At 49.4% G+C, this 18,496-nt stretch overlaps 4 protein-coding genes across 6 annotated transcripts; 2 read left to right on the top strand and 2 right to left on the bottom strand.

The window, feature by feature from the left end:
- The first annotated feature begins 293 nt into the window (after positions 1-293).
- On the top strand, positions 294-2,648 carry LOC125525979. Its single transcript, XM_048690990.1, has 3 exons — positions 294-482; positions 570-788; positions 2,106-2,648. Exons 2-3 carry the CDS (start codon positions 598-600, stop codon positions 2,290-2,292), a joined length of 378 nt encoding a protein of 125 aa, XP_048546947.1. The 5' UTR covers positions 294-482; positions 570-597; the 3' UTR covers positions 2,293-2,648.
- Positions 2,649-2,830: 182 nt separating this feature from the next.
- Positions 2,831-6,665, top strand: LOC125525950 (CLP protease regulatory subunit CLPX1, mitochondrial-like). Of its 3 annotated transcripts, XM_048690953.1 has the most exons (14): positions 2,846-3,322; positions 3,472-3,533; positions 3,654-3,733; positions 3,818-3,897; positions 4,041-4,091; positions 4,463-4,537; positions 4,633-4,710; positions 4,953-5,009; positions 5,329-5,399; positions 5,492-5,591; positions 5,683-5,787; positions 5,957-6,019; positions 6,121-6,243; positions 6,324-6,665. In XM_048690953.1, the coding sequence occupies exons 1-14, from the start codon at positions 3,125-3,127 to the stop codon at positions 6,600-6,602; spliced, it is 1,422 nt and encodes a 473-aa protein (XP_048546910.1). In that variant the 5' UTR covers positions 2,846-3,124; the 3' UTR covers positions 6,603-6,665. The 3 variants fall into 3 exon arrangements, with proteins under 3 accessions (XP_048546924.1, XP_048546917.1, XP_048546910.1); XM_048690960.1 differs by lacking the exon at positions 3,818-3,897 and having other exon boundaries at positions 2,843-3,322; positions 3,455-3,533; XM_048690967.1 differs by lacking the exons at positions 6,121-6,243; positions 6,324-6,665 and having other exon boundaries at positions 2,831-3,322; positions 5,723-5,787; positions 5,957-6,006.
- Positions 6,666-6,784: 119 nt separating this feature from the next.
- Positions 6,785-9,002, bottom strand: LOC125525939 (pentatricopeptide repeat-containing protein At3g49240, mitochondrial-like). Its single transcript, XM_048690944.1, has one exon. It carries the CDS (start codon positions 8,915-8,917, stop codon positions 6,998-7,000), a length of 1,920 nt encoding a protein of 639 aa, XP_048546901.1. The 5' UTR covers positions 8,918-9,002; the 3' UTR covers positions 6,785-6,997.
- A 2,164-nt stretch (positions 9,003-11,166) lies between these two features.
- Positions 11,167-13,210, bottom strand: LOC125525973 (protein DETOXIFICATION 16-like). The gene is made up of 5 exons (XM_048690979.1): positions 12,537-13,210; positions 12,087-12,454; positions 11,897-12,015; positions 11,691-11,780; positions 11,167-11,611 (listed from the first exon to the last, which is right to left on the bottom strand). The coding sequence occupies exons 1-5, from the start codon at positions 13,178-13,180 to the stop codon at positions 11,552-11,554; spliced, it is 1,281 nt and encodes a 426-aa protein (XP_048546936.1). The 5' UTR covers positions 13,181-13,210; the 3' UTR covers positions 11,167-11,551.
- Between the last annotated feature and the right edge of the window lie 5,286 nt (positions 13,211-18,496).

Below are 18,496 nucleotides of genomic sequence, written 5' to 3'. Positions count from 1 at the left end.
CCGACGTGGCAGGTTTTGACTAATTTGTATCAGTTTGTTCCCGTAAAGCAAGTTTAGGGGCTAATTTGAGTCATTTTGTAAGTTTTTGTATGAGCTTGTACCCGTGCTGCAAGTTTATGTACCAATAGTGCAATTAACTTTCGGAAAAATGTATAAAAATGAATGTATCTAGAGAAATGGATAAAATTGAATATGTCTAGATACATTTATTTCTTATTTCTCCGACGAGAGTATTTCAGAACGAAGGGGTATTAAAAGTTTGCAAATCTTGAAGCAAACCCGGCATGAGCCATTCGGGCCAACTGAACCAGCAGCATTGACCTCTTCTCCAAGCCAAGGAAAAAGAAAAGCCCTCTCCAACCTCCCCTCCCCTCCTGCCCTCCCAAAAGCCGTCCCCTTCCCAAAGAAAGAACCACACGCGCAGCAGGCACAACCAACCCACACCCCCGCCGCCGCCGCCGATCTCCCTCCGATCCCCCAAGGTAAGCGCCCCTCCCCACATCCGCCCGATCCCGGATCCCCTCCCGCGATCTCACCTCGCCGCATTCCCGCGGCTCCCCCTCTCCCAGGAGCCGTCGCGTCGCAGCAGATCCGTCCATGGCGGCGCTGGGGTCCAAGCTGGCGCAGCTGCAGGCCAAGGCCTGCGAGGCGACGCGGTTCGTGGCCAGGAACGGGTGCGCCTACCACAAGACCCTCATGGAGAAGAACAAGCAGTTCGTCGTGCAGCCGCCCACCGTCGAGAAGTGCCAGGAGCTCTCCAAGCAGCTCTTCTACACCCGCATCGCCAGGTCCATTCCCCATCTCCCTCTCTATACCTCCCCGCGGTCCTTGTCTGGGCGTGCCCGGTGGCGGATCGATTGCGCGGTCCTCGATGTGCATGATCTCGATCGATGCAGTCGCTGATGCCATCTGTCAAACCTATCGTTTTGTTCGTGATTGGAACTGCTGTTCTTGGCGTGACTTGTCAGATAGACAGTGTCCTAGGTATACTGTTAACATATCTTGTTTGGTAAAACCTAATTTATATCGCATTGCATCTTTGTTGACTTGTGGCTGCTTGATGAATGAAATGCGGTAATACTACATTATGCAAGTGTTATGATTGAGCAAACTATGAAACAATGTTATGAAAATGGGGTGATGCGGTGATCTTATCTTATCTGCAAGAAATGGAACACCAATAGATAAATTGCCGGCTATTCATAGAACCTAATTTAGGTTGCCTCTTTGTTTGATTCGTGGATTCTAGATATAAACTAGTAATACTAGTGCATTACTAGAAGTGTTCTGATTGAAGAAACTATGAAACTGTATTTCTGAAATGTCGCGATGCTATCCTATTTACAAGAATGAAAATGATGACCCATGTTTTATTAATGGATGGTTCAGATTGCTGCACAGATTGTTAGTGTGTAACTCTAATTCCATCGCGGGGCACTGGCTCATTCCCAATTGGTCTTGTTCTGACCGTAAGTCCTTAGATTGGAACACCAAGTGTTGGCTGAGAGTTTTTCTAAGTTCTCTGTAAACGAAGATGTAATAATAGATAAATTGCTGTTTTTTATATGTTCATGTGTTTCTAGTTCATGTCAATTTAAGATGAAATTAGGATTTCTGCTTGATTTAACTAACTTCATCATGTCAAAAAGCTCCTTTTCTGATTTTCAGTAAGTTTGTTAATAGTTATCTCTTCATTTCTCCTTTGGGAAGGTTACTATAGACTTCTGTTTGGATTTCATAGCGTAATAGAATGTGCTCTAGTTATACCTTTTGTAAGGGTTTTTTTGTTTTGATACTATGGTATATTGGTCTATATATGAGGGGGTACTGTCATTATGACTTCTTGAATAGTTGTACTTTGCAGAAGTTTTGGTGAATACATCAAGTCATCAACCTAAATCTACATATGCAATTTCCTGAACCATGCCCTAGAACTGAATACCTGCATATTGCCCTTCTGTAGTTCCAACCATAAGACTGTCTTTAAAAGCTAGCTACTCATCACATTTACCTGTCATAGTTTCATATCGAAATGCTGTACTTCATTGGCCGCAGCTTGACTATTCACTGTATCTGTAGCACTGACACATGCATGTCTCCTGCAGCCTCCCCGGCCGCTATGAGGCATTCTGGAAGGAGGCGGACCAAGTGAAGCAGCTGTGGAAAAATAGGAAAGATCTGAACGTGGAGCACGCGGGCATCATCGCTCTGTTCGGCCTTGAGCTCTACGGGTGGTTCTGCGTCGGCGAGATCGCTGGCCGGGGTTTCACCTTAACGGGCTACAGCGTCTGAGCGCCTTCCTTCCACGAGTACCTTCACGCGATCGTCATCGATTAAGAGCTGAAGACTCTGTTAGCCAATCAGTTTCTCGTGATGCGCGTGCGAAGTTTTGGTTTTCTGAAAAAAAATACTATTCTTGATGCTGGTGAAAAAAGTACACCATTCGACTCGTCGATGAGGTCTAATAATTTGTCGCACGCTTAGTTGAATGACTGAAGCCTGGACAGATGAAATGTCTGTGACTGATGTTTGCCTTGCTTGCTTGCTAAAGTCAGGGCAAATTAGGCTCTTCCAGAAGAAATGATGAAATGAATTTGACTTGGTGATGAGGTAGTATAATAATGATCTCCCCATTTCACTTGGTTGAATGAATCCTGGATGGATGAATTTATCTGTGATGTTTGCCTTGCTTGCATACCAAAATCAAGGCAATGATCTCCCCATTTCATTGCTCCAGCATCTAAATTGAGTTGATATATGTGTTCTTTTGTCACGCTGAGTTTGTAAATCTTAATCAAAGCGATTGCATAACCATGTCACCAGTTCATACCGGTGATTGGTCGACAGTTGTAACGCCGGTGCAAAGCTGCTGCCGGAGTAGCTGCTCGGCCACACACCGGCGCTCTCCCTGCTGCTCTCCCGCCGCCGGGCGGCGGCTGCGGCACGGTTTGCCGGATGATCACCGGTCGATGACGGGCAAGTCAAATTGCATAGTGTAACTCGTTGCGCACGAGTAAAGCCCCAAAGCCACCGCGACCTCCCCTCTCCCTCCCCCACTAAAAACCGAGGAAGAGCCGAGCATAGGTAGCCGATCGACGGCGGCTGCTCCGGCGACCGTGTCCTCATGTACGCGGCCGCGCGCCGCCTCCTCTCCACCCGCGCCTGCGCCTGCGCCACCGCGCGGGCGCCCCCCGTGGCCTCGCGTGCGCCCTCCTGCTACTCCGCGGCGCAGTCCAAGCCGCCGCCGCCGCGGTTCCCCACGCCCAAGGAGATCCGCCGGGGCCTGGACCAGTACGTCGTCGGCCAAGACAAGGCCAAAAAGGTTAACCTCAGAGACCGTCCCGTTTTGTGCACAGTTTACTGCAGAATTAGCAGGATTGTGCTAGTTTTGTGCACAGTTTTCTGCTAGAACAGAGCAGAATTCTAGTAGTGCAAGCATGAACGGATTCAGCAGGGGGGTTGGCTGTGCAGGTGCTCTGCGTCGCCGTGCACAACCACTACAAGAGGATATACAGCGAGCCCTCCACCAACAGGTTAGATTCCTCCCATCCGGCGGCTGAATTTGTTGGTGGTTCGTGTACAGTGAGCCCTCCGATAGGTTCTGACTGAGAGTTTCATTTGTGGTTGTGGTGGTCATCAACCTTCAACCCTAGCTCATCGCAAGCCTCGGCGGCCGATGATGATACTGAGCTCGAAAAGAGTAACATCCTTCTGCTTGGGCCAACTGGATCAGGTGCTTTAGAAAGTGCATGTGTTTTACCACTTGGATGTTCCAATGTCATGTTGTTTGCTTGCTGATGTGATGCAATTGGATCAGGTAAGACACTCCTGGCAAAAACGCTCGCTCGCTTTGCGTATGTGCCCTTCGTGATTGCTGATGCAACAGCAATTACACAGGTAATCATGGCTTGTGTCGCATGCCACCAGAAAGCTCTGTTTGATGCATTGGTCCTTCATGCTTATCGTGGCAAGAAGAATCAGGAAGCTGATTTTAGTGCTTCTTTCTTCTTTCTGATGCTACAAATAGACTGCTCTTTCAGGCTGGGTACTACGGGGAAGATGTGGAATCAATCGTCTACAAACTTCTAGTGGTACTTATCAGACTATGAATCTGCTCTGACTGTTTGTTCACTCCGCGTTTAGCTATGTGGTGCCACTAGTTTTATACTACTACCATTGTGTTAAAACAGAGCGTCGGTGCATTTCAGCAATTTTGTTATAACCAACTACTTTCTGTCCTTGGTGATTCGTTGGGTCCCCAAAGGAACTGTCCCTTATGCACTAGATCACACGACAACTAACATGTTGGATTCTGATGTGTTCTGCCTCTTAGGCTGCTGACTTCAATACTACTTTCTGTCCTTGGTGATTCGTTGGGTCCCCACAGGAACTGTCCCTTTTAATATGCACTAGATCACACTGACAACTAACATGTTGGATTCTGATGTGTTCTGCCTCTTAGGCTGCTGACTTCAATGTCGAAGCTGCAGAGCGTGGCATCATCTACATTGATGAAGTTGATAAGCTCGCAAAGAAGGTTGTTGTAAAGCATTTCTGATCATTATTACCACTACCGTGATATATACTGGAGCGCGTTACATGTACGCTAATATGATACATTGGTACATTCAGGTCGGTTGCCAGGAGGAGCGGAGGGATGTCTCTGGAGAGGGTGTCCAGCAAGCACTCTTAAAGATGTTTGAAGGAACGGTAAGTGGCTATGTTATGTTTGTAGTTGTATGCTCTTTAGAAGAGTGCATGGTTTCATAAACTACAAAAAGATTTCTAGTTTCCCTAGTGGATAGACTCCAGACTCACATCTTTATGTGAGTCTACTATGTTAGAACATTTCTGTGAATGCTATTTCGATCTAAGTGGTCCTATTCTCTGTCCCTCACCGTATTCGATTTGTTCGTTTCTAAACAAGAACGATTCCATTTTTGTGTTCTTAGGTGATCAGTGTGCCAAGGAAAAGAAGTCAAAATGGCCTGTCTCATGGTTGTGTCGAGGTAATTGTTTTTGAGAATTTTTACAGGCTACTAATACCTTTATGTTGCCTAGTGCCTACTACCTAGCTCAGTAGCCGTATTTCGACAGTTTAGCACCAAAAGCTCCAAACTATTGAATGGTGCTATGACTTTGATAGTCATAATCTTCAATATGTGGTTGTTGCTTGCATGAGTGACATGTGGTTAACTGAACCTCATAGATGGCTGCTATTCTTTTTGTTTCAGGCAGTTGGCAGTACGAACTAAATTTACTACAAAAATGTAATCAGTACCTTGCATTACAATGACGAGTTGGGGATATGTTTAATTTGTTTTGCAGGTTGATACAACAAACATACTCTTCATTTGTGGAGGTGCCTTCTCTGACTTGGGAAAGATTATCTCAGAAAGGTTATTCAGATCTCTACCTTTTGGAACTACCCTACTCTTCTTTTATATATAACCTCCATGTCATGTCTGAAAGTATCTGTGTGCTATGCAAGACTTCACCGCTGTCCTTTTGGTTTCGGAACACCAATACGTCATGAATTGGGGGACTATGCTTTGACGAATGCTCTTGAACAATCAAGGTTGCTTGAAGAGGTAAGCTTAGTTACCGGTTTTGTGACACGTTTTAGTTGTTATTAATGCCCACATTGATAGAAAAGATAATATTTGATAACTCCTTATTTAGATCGAGAATGATGATCTGATTGCCTATGGCCTGACACCAGAATTTATTGGGAGGTTGCCAATAATAGTTGGCTTGACTCATCTCACTGAAGATCAACTGGTTCAGGTAGCAAACATTTTGCGCATTTTTATTTCCTTCCTGACTATTTTATTTGGGATCATCTCTATTATAATCATTACTTCCAGAAGGTTTGCTTTGTAGTCCAGTCTACTATATTCTGCATAGCTGTGCATTTTGTCAACAACTTGAAAACCTAGCTAATTTATCTTTTCAGGTTCTCAGAGAGCCCAAGAACGCAATAGGCAAGCAACACAAGAAGTTGTTCAAGATGAATGATGTTAGTCTGTGATTTGTTCGTGTCAGAAGTTTCAATGAAGAATTCCTTCTTTGATGATTTATAACAAGAAATGTGTTTGTTCATTTTTTTTCCTCGACAAGGTAAAATTGCATATTACTGAAAACGCTTTGAGGCTAATAGCAAAGAAAGCAGCTGTGAGGGAAACTGGGGCGAGAGGCCTACGATCTATAATGGAGGGCATTTTGACAGAAGCAATGTTTGAGGTGGTTTGTACTTTATTTTCGGCATGCCATGAGACTGTGGGTAACCGAGACTGACGTCAATTTGGCCCTTACACTTGCAGATCCCCGATGACGCAGGAGAGGGGAAAGAGAAGATAATTGCTGTTCTTGTTGATGAAGAATCAGTAGGGACACCGACCCGTCTAGGCTGCGGAGCCAAGATTTTCCGAGACGATGGAACCCTAGAACTATATGTTTACCAAAACAATATCAGGGTGCCTGGGCTGATTCAGAGGCCAAAATGCAGTATCATTTGCCGGCTGTGCCTTCTGGTAGCTTTTTCAGCAGCTAAGCTATGGTTTTATCATACATTTGATTGTTTCTCGTCAATATACACGTGAATTATATTGATCCTGTGTAAGGCAAACATTTTCACAGAATGAAGTACAACACGATTTCAGATAGTAGTATGGCTGAGTCTCACATTCTGCTCTCGTCCGTAGTTCGTGTTGCAGTTCCAACCGGAAATACAACTGGTTTACAATTTCATTATACTGAACAAATAGGAAAAATATACTATCCATGACAAATCATCAAGATCTCATTGTTATCGCTCTATAGCTATGCATCAATCACAGTTACACAAGGTCTCAACCGGAGATGTGGTCGAAAGCTAAAAACCTTTGTAGCCATCAGAGTTCATACAGATTGATGCTCCTAGAATCGATACGAAAAATGCAGGCCAGCCTGTGATTTTAGTGCTCAGAAAAATGCAGGACAAGAAGGCTCATGGCCATCAAAATTGCTCCTGCCCATCTCCTTTTGTTTCGGTACTAATTATTGGAGTGTCTTGAGGCGCACCTTCTCCAGGTGAACTAAGGCCAAGCCTGCTGAGAAGCCCGCCGTCGAGAGCGTTTGGAGTAGATGCAGGTTCTGCTGTCTCACCTTCAGTTTTCCTTCTATGGCCAATGATAGCCTCAATGGCAGCAGCACTAGCTTTTGCTGCAGCCTCATCCTTGGCAGCGGCCTCTGCCCTCCTCGCCACCCTCTCTTCCCTGGCAAGTGCCTCTGCCCTCGCCTTCTCTTCTTCCGCCCGCAGAACTGCTTCAGCCTTCTCCCTCTCCACGTCTTCATACAGCTTTGCTATGTCATCTTCCCTGCCCTCTCCACGGAGCGCGCCTTCAAGAAGCTCCCTCATCTCATCGCTGAAAACCACATTCTCATCCAAAAGGATACACTTCGCTACTTTGGCTGCATCATCCAACCGCGTCGCGCCAACGCCAACATACGCCTTTAGCAGTGTCTCGTAGGTTGCAGTGCTTGGGTGAATTTCCTTCTCCCTCATCTGATCGAAGTACTCATGAGCCTTGTCGAGCAAGCTTAAACCAACCAAGCCGTCGACGATCCTATGATAATGCGATGCATCAGGCTTCAACTCCAGCTCAGCCATTCTGTTGAAGTAGCTGATACCATCGTCGATGCGATCAGCCTTAAAGCACGCCTCCATGAGCAGCACACATGTCTCCTCATCTGCAACAAGACCATGCTCGCCCATCTCCTTGTGGAGCACCTCTGCCTCATCTGCCAGCCGATTAAGCCCGAGATGCCGAATCAGATTGTTGTATGCTGCTACATCCGGTGCCACCTTATACTCTCCCATCCTCCGGAACACCGCAATCGCATCCTCAAACCTTCCGGCAGCACAGTAGGCATCCACCATCACGCTGAAGCTTCTGACATCAACTGTAATCCTCAATGGAGGGTCATGCTCCCCAAGCATTCTGTCGAACAGGTTGAGTGCATCCTCTAACCTTTCATTCTTCCCAAGCGCGTCTAGCACCTGAGTATAGCTCTCGGTCCCGAACCTCACCTCCGATTCCGGAGCGAGCAGCTCTTTGCAGCACTCCATGGCCTTCTCCTCCATTCCCATAAGGAAGTAGGCCTTCATGAGGCTCCCGTACACGATGCCATCGAGGACCGGCTCGCTGCCAAGCTTGTCCTGCAGTTCTTGGTGCAGCTCCACTGCTTTGGCCCCATCCCCGGCCTCCACAAACCCAGCCATGAGGAGGCTGTAGACATGGGGATCGGGCCCGACGAACCCGGAGGCGAGCATCCCGTCCTTGAGCGCGACGGCGTCCGCGAGGCGGCCGTGGTCCGCCACGAGGCACCTGACGACGACCCGGTAGGCGGTCGGGGAGGGTGGCACGGGGGATCCGGGGCGGGCGATGAGGCGGAGGTGGAGGAGCGCGGCGTCGGGGAGGCGGCGCGCGGCGAGGGCGGAGAGGTAGAGCGCGTGGGTGGCGGCGGTGGGCGGGACGGCGGCCTGGAGGGCGAAGCGGTGGAGCGCGAAGAAGTCGTCGAGGCGGCGCGCGCGGAGGAGCGCGGCGAGGACGGCGACGCAGGTGAAGGAGGAGGGGCGGCAGTTGGAGTGGAGCGCGTGGCGGGTGAGCAGCGCGGCCTCGTCGAGGTCGGCGGCGGTGGGGGAGAGGAGGGCGAGGACGCGGTTGTGGAGCGCGAGGCGGGAGGGGGCGAGCGAGGGGAGCGGCTCCGCGAGGCGCACGGAGCTCGGGGAGGACGGCGGGGCCGGGGGCGTCGCGGCGAAGGCGCCCCGGCGGCGGGCGCGGCGGGAGGCCGCGGCCGAGGCGGCGTCGGCGTGGGCGAGCGGGAAGAGCGCCGGCACGAGGCGGCGCGCGGCGAGCGGCTTGGAGAGCGACATCTCCCGCGGGGAAGGGGCTCCGGTGCGGCGGCCGGGCGCGGAAGGAGGCGAGGGTTTAGTTTAGGGCCTGTTGGGCCTGGGAGGGCCGGAAGGAACAGAGTTGGCACTTTGCAGCGGGTGTCTACCTGACACGATGTGAGGCTCGATCGGCTACTTACTGTACTTGGTCCATGATATAACCAAATTCTAATAACCGAAATATTAATACCGTAAAAATCGGAAAACCTATTTTTTTAACACAGCACAGTACATACACGCACACACTCAAACTTATGAACGCACACACACACTCTATCCCTATGAGCACCTCCGGAAGATTGAGCCGGCATATCATCTTGAGATTTACAAAGTCACCGTAGGCACCTCGTCGTCGACTGGAACGTCTCCTCCCACTGAAAGCGCATCGCGCGGAAATCCTGAAATAAATTCAGGAATAATGCGAGCACCAGGACTTGAACCCTGGTGGGTTGAGAATACCACTGTCCTTCTAACCATATAACCACAAGTTGGTTCGCAAAAATCGGAAAACCTATTTAATCGAACCATGTAAACCATATATCGAATGCAGAGTTACACTCATCCCATCCGTAGTATCCCAACTTTGGCCGTCGGTTCCAGCAATTGTGCCAATCAGTCCTAGCAGTCGTCATTGTAGGTTGCTGCATCCCGTCATCGTCCCGGCAACCATGGCCACCAGTTACAACAATTGTGCTAGCCCTTCCTAGCAGTCGTTGAGGCAAGCCAGACAGTTCCAGCAAACTTCGCGGCGGGTCGTAACATTTAATCAACGCTTGGAGCGCTGATGTTGCTGATCCCAACAACCGTGGTTGTTGGTTCTAGCAACTTTGATCGCCGGTTGCAACATCCATGGTCGCTGGTCCCAGCAACTGTCTCCATCGGGCGCGGCCCGTGGCCCATCGTCCTATGCTCACACTACCCGTGAGGTTGCAGTCGTGGCTGGTAACGGTCTCCCGCACCAGTGGTCTCCTTGGGGGTTCCATCCACCACTATAGCATGACACATTGCCTGAATCCACCCCATGATGGGGTGAGATCATCGGCCATCCCACTGAAGCCGTCACGCAGTCACCGCTTGCAAACTCCCCGTCCATCACAGCATCAGAAGTAGACACGAGCTATGGGGTGGAAGGAGAGTGAGCGCAGTGGTGACGCGGGAGCTAGGTAGAAGGAAAGGTAGGGTCGCACGACAAAAGAGAGAAGGAAAACGGGAGGTGGTCGTCATGGGGCATGGAAAGGAGAGAAAAGAAGATACAATAGAGGGACGCTCTTGTGTGGGTCTCACCAGACGACGTGGCAAGCTCACGAAGATGCGTGGCGAGTGGGTGGCAAGGCAACCTATCTCATGCGAGACCGGTTGGTCGACACAAATCATTTATCATTTTTATAGCCGTTTGTACTTTATTTTGAGGATCGTGCATCAAATGATGAAGCACATGACCTTACTAAATACTCCCTCCATTTCATAATGTAGTGCCTATAGATTTTTAATAAAGTCAAACATTACAAACTTTGACCATATTTATGAAGAAAAATAGATACATCTAGAATACCAATGCACATCATTGGATACATAATGAGTTATATTTTCAGATTGTACCTGTTTGATATTGTAGACGTAGACAACTTTCTCTATATACTTAGTCAAAGTTTGCAAAGTTTGACTTTCAGAAAAATCTATAGGCACTACTAGCAAGATGCCCGTGCATTGCACGGAACATCAAGATGCATTTTTTTTACAAAACACCTGTTTGTGATTGAGCCATGCAAGAGTAATTCCATGTGTAAAAACTAATGATATCTCAAGAATTTTATCGGAAAAATGGTATCTCGAGAATTTCATCGAAAAAATGATATCTCGAGAAAGATGAGAGATAAGGTGAGGAGGAGTGGGGCGTGGTGGTGACCGGTGGTCGGACTGGGCGGAGGCATGGGGATGGACGGCGCCGGCAGCGGCCACCATGCCAGATTGTTTCAGAGACTTCCTTTTTTAATTGCTCGGCAAGGCCTTATCTGTAAATGTGGAGAGATGTGCGGGTTTTTTTTTGTAAAATTGTTATAGTTTGCTTTCTATCCGTCAGATGTAGATCGGACGGTCTATATTATAAGATGGCAGGCACACCATCATCACCAACTCGGTTTTTTATAAGAGTAGAGACATTATGGAATGGAGGGAGTATTTAGTAAGGTTATGTGCTTAGTAAGTTTCTAGAAAAATCTACTGAAGAGGTGTTTTGATTACAAAAACCATATTGAAATCTTGATTCTCTGAGTTAATAACAACATCAAAGTGTGGTTTCCGCTCCTCCTCTTCTCCATGTCGATCACTCTCGGCCCCTCTTGCCGCGGAGAGACCATGGCCTTGACGGCGGCGACGACAGGCTGAGAAGACAAAAATTACCTCTAAATCCGACTTGTCATGGCGGGGAAGGGCGAAGTCAAATCTTGTCGAGTTTGACGTCTTTTCTTTGTGTTGGATGTGAAGCTTTGATGCTAGACGTAAACGATGCAGCTAGTAGCTTTTTAATCTTTTACTCTCTCTGTCCGATAACGTAAGATGTTTTTTGACACTCTATTTACTAGATGTGTGCGTGTGAAAATCCAGAATCCGAGCTTCTCACGTTGACATATCTTGAGGCAGCGAAGAAGTGAAGGCTCTGTCATTTGCCTTCACCGCCTGCAAACGCAGTGCTGGCATTCAGAACAAGATGAAGAAACCAGAGCAAACGCCGTGCAGAATGCAGGTGCAGGCCTACCTCTTTGTCCCAGTCGGTCGCGCACTCGGAAATGGCGAGGAGCGAGAGCATCTGCACCACCAGACCGCACCATATCCCGAACCACAGCCCCTGATCCAGATCCAGAAGACGAAATAGTTTTACTCCAAGCTGGAGTACATCTTTTAATTACTGTAAAAATGGAAGACGAAATAGGTTTATGAAACAGAGAGGGAGAGAGGCACTACCATTCCTCCAAGGTGGAAGACGAAGGCGAAGAAGAAGGCCGCGGGAATGCCGACGAGGTAGTACGCCCCGAGGTTGCCGAACGCGGCCATCTTCTGCTGCCCGCAGCCCCTGACAACGCCTGCAGCCAAAGTAGGCAACAACAGAATGCGTACTGATGGTCTAATGGTTGGTTGGTTTGTTTGTTTGTACCTGAGAGGACGCACTGGAGGCCGTCGAAGACGACGGACATGGCGAGGACGGGCATCATCCGGGCGACGTAGCCGGCCACCTCCGCCTCGTTGCTGTAGGCGTACCCCCACACGTTGCGCGCCAGCAGCATCACCAGCCCCTCCGACGCGCCCACCGCCAGCGCCAGCAGCATCACCACGCGCGCCGCCGGCCGCCCCGCCCCGAGCTCGTTCGACACGCGCGTGCTTATGGCACCGCGGAGCCCCAGCGGCGCCATGAACGCCAGGGAGTTGGTGTTCAGGCAGATGGACAGGACCGCCGTCTCCAGCTTGGGGTTGGGGAGCAGACCCGAGAGCAGCACCAGCAGCTCGAACGACCACCACTCCATGCTGCATCGACCATTTGAGCCTAGTAAATTTCAGATCATCAAGCGCATCGTGCAATGCCAGGCTTGCTGGGCTCAGTTCTCACCAGACCATGAGAGCGGACGGCACGGCGAGCTTGAGGAACCCGGCGAGGCCGCGGAAGGCGTCGCGGGAGAAGCCGGTCCAGGTGCTCGTGCAGGACGGCGAGAGCCGGACGTAGAGCGCGAGGATGGAGAGGTTGGTGAGGAAGGAGACGGCGTTGGCGAGGGCGGCGCCCTTGCTCCCCATGCGGAGCCCGTGCACCAGCGCCCAGCACACCAGCGGGTGGCTCAGCGCGGTGGCGCCGGAGCTGAGCATCACGGGCACCACCACGTTCTGCGTCTGCAGGAACCGGACGTGGCGCTGCAGCGGGCCGTACGCCAGCAGCGCCGGGATCATCCACCGGATGTAGCCGCCGGCGCCCGCCGCGATCTCCGGGTCCTGCCCGAGCAGGAGCAGGATCCGGCCCGTGTACGCCCAGATCGCCGCCACGGGCACGCTCGCCAGGGTCAGCACCAGCATCGCCCGCTGCTTGTACACGCCCAGCATGCGGTGCTGGCCGGCGCCGTACGCCTGCCCGCACAGCGTGTCCAGGCTGCACGCCATGCCGGCCAGCAAGCTGAAGCCGGTGACGTTGGCGAAGGAGGTGGCCATGGAGGCGGCGGAGAGCGCGAGCTCGCCGAGGTGGCCGACGAACATGACGGAGATCATCTGGACCACGTTATGCAGGAGGCAGCCGACGACGCACTGGTAGAAAAAGGGCCTATAGTCCCGGTTTGTAAGGGTCTTTAGTCCCGATTCCTGAACCGGGACTAAAGTGTCGGTACTAATGCCCTGTACCTTTAGTCCCGGTTCAATCCAGAACCGGGACTGATGGGCCTCCACGTGGGTAGTGCGCAGAGCCCAGGCAGGAGACCCTTTGGTCCCGGTTGGTGGCACCAACCGGGACCAATAGGCATCCACGCGTCAGCATTTCTGTGGCTGGAGTTTTTGTTTTTGTTTTTGAAAGAAGGGGGGGTTGGGGGTTTTGGGGGTTTAATTTAGGTGTTTCATATATTGTGTTAGTTAGCTATAATTAATAGAGAGAAGTGTCCTCCCTTATGTCCGTGCTTGGTCATCGCTACGTACTATACATACGTATAGAGAGGACTAGACACGCTAGTTAGCTAGTAAGCAAACGAAGGAAACAGAAGATCGTCATGAACATATATGTATACAGAGAGAAGTGATATCGACCACCTCTCCTTCTCCGAGAGATTGGTCGAACAACAAGTTCTCGTATATCTATCCGACACTACTGGCTACATATATACAATAATTATCTCTTACAAATATAATCATACGGACTCATGGTCCACATAGTATTCTCCGTCTTCAGCAATCACTTGGTCAAGAAAGAATGCCGCCAATTCCTCTTGAATTGCTCGCATGCGAGCTGGTGCTAGGAGTTCATCCCGCTTCCGAAACATCTAATTTGAAGAAGGGGGTCAATACATATATATATGAATGAATGAAACTCAATACAAATGATGGTAATAAAATAAAATTGTGAATGTTGTTATTTACGTACTTCATATTGTTCGTCAGAGTACCCGCCCCGCTCACAGGTCGTGTGGCGGATGGACTCGCAGACATAGTATTCACAGAAATCATTCCCTTTTTCCTGCCACAACCACTTTACAAGAAATAGAGGTCAATCAAACTGATAAGCAAGAATGCTAAATGGTATTGATGAAAGTAGCGCTTGAATCACTAGGAGATGCGCGGAACATGCTACTATAGTACTTACTTTCGGGTGTCTAAATTCCAGCTCCTTCGGCAGTCCCGGAACTTTTCTGGTGAATTTTCTCCAAACCCTGCCGGACAAAGAAAACAATTACTTGATATCAGGAAATGAACAAAGTTGCTGATATGGTGGATAATGATCGATTTAACTTACTTCTTGAGGATTTCAGTCATGTCCGCATACTCCTGGGGATCTTTTCGTTTAGAGTCCAAGACGGTTACTACTCCCTACTCAAGCCTAACCTCTAGGAGAATATAGTGGAAACTGCACACGCATGCATAACTCATCAATTACATTACTATAACCTGGACTAATATATAAGGGAAACCGAATATGCACAAGACAGTAACACTCACTTGAAGTTGTAAGGAAAGAGTATTATATCTTTGTTTTCATTTTTTTGAATGATCGTAGCAAGTTGGCCTCGGTATCTCCGGGACGATGTTGAACCTCAGTTGCATCTATGAGATATGTGTTAACGAACCCAATATCACCGATTTGTCTTTTCTTCAATTCGGCGATCTTCATTCTGCATAATATAGTGAGGATAATTATAAATACATGCAATGAAAGAGATGAGCTATATAGAGAGACTTAATGACAGAAGTAGTAGTACTTACAGACAGTAGCAGGTGATCGTTGTTTTATCGAGGGCCAATTGATTGAAAAACTGATAGAACTCCTCAAATGGAATAGGCAACAGTTCAATTCCAACGAGGTCATGCTCCGGTTTAACTCTCGCATACAAAGTACTCCTCCCCCCAGACTCTCTGCAGATTTTCAAGTACCAATCATGTAATCTTCGCATCATCGTTGTTAAAGATTTTTCATCTTTGACGAGAGGCTTCCCGTACTCGTATCTGTGTATCTGCACCTCCATGGTATCATAATGTACATCGTCGGGCAGGTAATCGTCAACATTGCCATAACCGGGCACCATCCTCGGATCGACGATGTCGCTAGGCACCTTGAGGGGGGGCACGATTGCTTCGCTTGTTCGCCGAGCTGGGCAATTTGTTTCCCAGCTGCTCGTCGTTCTTTCAGCCTTTGATCACTGACTGTACTTCCCGACCGCTCCACTTCGGCCCATGTCTTTGCAATAATGCGCTCATAGTTGCCTTTCGGCGGAGACTTGGGTGGTTTTGCCAGAGCAGCCAGAGTGCGCTTCACTTTCACCGGATCTACCTTCTCCTCCGGAGGTGGATGTCTCTTTGCTCTCAACCCTTGAAACCAGTCATCCACTTCGGTTCGCGCGATCTCGGCGTTCTCCTCCGGGGTCCTCTCATATGGTAACTTCTCTGGAGTCTTCAGAGAAGGACCGAATCTGTATGTTCTCCCGCCTCTGGTTGTACTACTAGACGCCGACCGAGCAGACGGAGCGGTTGTCTTCTTTACTTGCTTACGAGGCGGAGGAGAAGGACTATGACGCGCCGGAGCAGCTGGAGCGGCGGCAGGTCTCTTCCGCCCTTGCTGACGAGGCGGAGAAGGAGGAGGCTGGCTGCTCGGGCGCATCGGCGCAGGCGGAGAAGGAGGCGGAGTGCCGCCACGCGCCGGAGAAGGAGCCGGCCGAGGGCCCTGATCGTCACTCGTCGGAGGAGGAGGCGGTGGAGGAGGCGGAGTGCCCTGACTCGCCGGAGGAGGAGGAGGAGGAGGCGGAGGCGTCCAGTTCGGAAGGTTGATGAGCTCCTTCCGCCATAGGCATGGAGTCTTCAGAGCAGACCCCAGCCGAGTCTCCCCTTCACCGGTAGGGTGGTCAAGCTGGAGGTCCTCAAATCCCTCCGTTATTTCATCCACCATCACCCTAGCATATCCTTCTGGAATCGGCCGGTAGTGAAAAGTTGCGCCGGGTTCAGTAGGATAAACAGAGCCAACAACCGCCTTGACCTTCAAATTCATCCATTGCGTCATAAGGTGGCAATTTTGAGACTCCGTGATAGCATCCACGGGATAGCTGGTAGGAGCCATCAAGGCATGCTCCGGCTGAAGCAGCTCGGTGGAAGCCACGCTGCTTCTGCGCTGAGATGGCGGGGTAGCTTCGGGGGAGGCTTCGACAGTACGTTTGCTGCGATTTGCTTCTCGTTCCTCTATCGCGTCTACCCTTGCTTGCAGCGCCTGCATTTGGGTCTGCTGCACTTTTTTCCTCCTCTCATGGGATTTGTAACCGCCTGCGTCCGGAAACCCAACCTTCCACGGAATGGAGCCTGGCGTGCCTCGTGTCCGTCCAGGGTGCTCAGGATTCCCGAGGGCCATTGTGAGCTCGTCGTTCTCTCTGTCTGGAAAGAACTTCCCTTGCTGCGGTGCTTCGATATACTGCTTAAGCTTCCTGACTGGTATGTCCATTTGATCGTTCATCCAAATGCACTTCCCTGTTACAGGGTCCAAGGTTCCGCCAGCCCCGAAGAACCAAGTCCGGCAACGGTCTGGCCAGCTAATTGTCTCCGGTTCGATCCCTTTATCAACCAGATCATTCTCAGTCTTGGCCCACTTAGGCCGGGCTACGAGGTAGCCACCTGACCCCGTGCGATGGTGAAGCATCTTCTTCGCAGCATTTTGCTTGTTTGTCGCCGACATCTTCTTACTCTTTTCCGATGTCTTGTGGGCCACAAATGCGGGCCAGTGATCTCTGATCTTCTCATATCTGCCCTTGAATTCTGGTGTCTCATTATTTTCGACAAACTTATTCAGCTCTTTCTTCCACCCCCTGAATAGTTCTGCCATCCTCTTAAAAGCAAAAGACTTGATTACTCGCTCTTTAACTGGGTTCTCTGGATTATCCTCTGGCGGTAGGGTGAAATTTGACTTCAGCTCAGTCCAAAGATCACTTTTCTGCATATCATTGACATAAGACACCTCAGGGTCTTCTGTAGTCGGCTTAAACCATTGCTGGATGCTTATCGGGATCTTGTCCCTAACCAGAACCCCGCACTGAGCAACAAATGCGCTCTTTGTTTGGATGGGTTCAATCGGTTGGCCGTCGGGCGCGATTGCTATGATCTCAAACTTTTCATCCGAGCTCAACTTTTTCTTCGGGCCTCGTCTCTTTACCGAAGTTGTGCTCGATCCGGAGGGCTAGAAAAAAGAACAAAGACTTAATTAATATGTGTACATACCAAAACAATGAATGCATCAATCAGCTAGTCAGCACAGGCTTAACTAATATATATACCTGGCCGGACTCGATTCGGTCACCGGAGCCGTCATCACGGTCTCCTTCTTGCACCGGCATTGGGTCACCGGAGCTGTCCTCATGTTCTTCTTCTTGCACCGGCATTAGGTCACCATAGCCAGCTTGTTCACCCTCTCCTTCCAGACCATCGGTGTCGTTGAGAAACAACGAGACGGCATCACTTCCTTCTGCGATTATGTCCCTCAACAACGCTTCTTTTGCTTCGTCTAGGGCGGTGTCCATAGTTTCTACAAATATTTACAACATGACAATTATTATTCAAACATGACAGATGGATATATTAGTGCCAAACATAGAACTAGCTACCTAATCATAGTAAGGAATCATATATATTAATTAGTGGCCTTGACCCCCCCCCCCACGTGTTGAAGCTATCGGGAGGGGGTATATATCGACAACAACGACACTACATCTATACGTCCCTCGACGACCCTCGTTCCTGATAAAAAAAGAGGAAGAAGAAGAAAAAAAGAGGAGAAGAAAGAATAGAGGAGAAGAACTCCTCTATTCTTTCTTCTCCTCTTTTTTTCTTCTTCCTCTTCTTTTTTTATCCTGTTCTTCCTCTCATGTTCGAGAGGATCGTCGAGGGGTCGGAAGGTTGCCTAGTGTAAAAGGATTCAACAAAACCATGTCTTGATCATTAGGCGAAAGTAACATGTGCATGATGGTACGAAGCTCTCCAAAGATATTTTGGAACGGAGTCCCAGATAAGATAATTCGCTTTTTGGTACAAAGTTCAGCAACACCTTCCAAATATCGTTATTTGGAAGGCCTTTGCTGAAATTCATACAAAAAGGCAAATTATCCTATCCGGGACACCATTCCAAAATAACTTTGGAGGACTTCGTCATGCCCTGGTTACTTCCGGCTAATGATGAAGCCATGGATTTCTTCAATACTTTGACACTAGGAAACCTCTCTCGACCCCTCGGCGATCCTCGACCCCTCGAACCCTCGACGACCCTGGTACCCTCGACCCCTAGACGACCCTGAAATAAAAAGAGGAGAAGAAGAAAGCAATATCTAGAGGAGAAGATCGAAGAAAAAAAGAAGA

Source organism: Triticum urartu, chromosome 1, assembly GCF_003073215.2.
Source record: "Triticum urartu cultivar G1812 chromosome 1, Tu2.1, whole genome shotgun sequence".
Lineage (NCBI taxonomy): Eukaryota > Viridiplantae > Streptophyta > Magnoliopsida > Poales > Poaceae > Triticum > Triticum urartu.
This window is presented reverse-complemented; position numbering and strand designations above follow the sequence as displayed.

Bases quoted from the DNA above. Each gene is read 5' to 3' on its own strand.
- LOC125525979 (XM_048690990.1), top strand. From the start codon at position 598: ATGGCGGCGCTGGGGTCCAAGCTGGCGCAGCTGCAGGCCAAGGCCTGC. The intron at 789-2,105 runs GTCCATTCCCCA...TGTCTCCTGCAG, and splicing joins TTCTACACCCGCATCGCCAG to CCTCCCCGGCCGCTATGAGG.
- LOC125525950 (XM_048690953.1), top strand. From the start codon at position 3,125: ATGTACGCGGCCGCGCGCCGCCTCCTCTCCACCCGCGCCTGCGCCTGC. The intron at 4,092-4,462 runs GTACTTATCAGA...TCTGCCTCTTAG, and splicing joins TCGTCTACAAACTTCTAGTG to GCTGCTGACTTCAATGTCGA. The intron at 6,020-6,120 runs GTTAGTCTGTGA...TTCCTCGACAAG, and splicing joins AGTTGTTCAAGATGAATGAT to GTAAAATTGCATATTACTGA.
- LOC125525939 (XM_048690944.1), bottom strand. From the start codon at position 8,917: ATGTCGCTCTCCAAGCCGCTCGCCGCGCGCCGCCTCGTGCCGGCGCTC.
- LOC125525973 (XM_048690979.1), bottom strand. From the start codon at position 13,180: ATGATCTCCGTCATGTTCGTCGGCCACCTCGGCGAGCTCGCGCTCTCC. The intron at 12,455-12,536 runs GTGAGAACTGAG...TGGTCGATGCAG, and splicing joins CCGTCCGCTCTCATGGTCTG to CATGGAGTGGTGGTCGTTCG. The intron at 11,612-11,690 runs GTAGGCCTGCAC...CTGCGTTTGCAG, and splicing joins CGACCGACTGGGACAAAGAG to GCGGTGAAGGCAAATGACAG.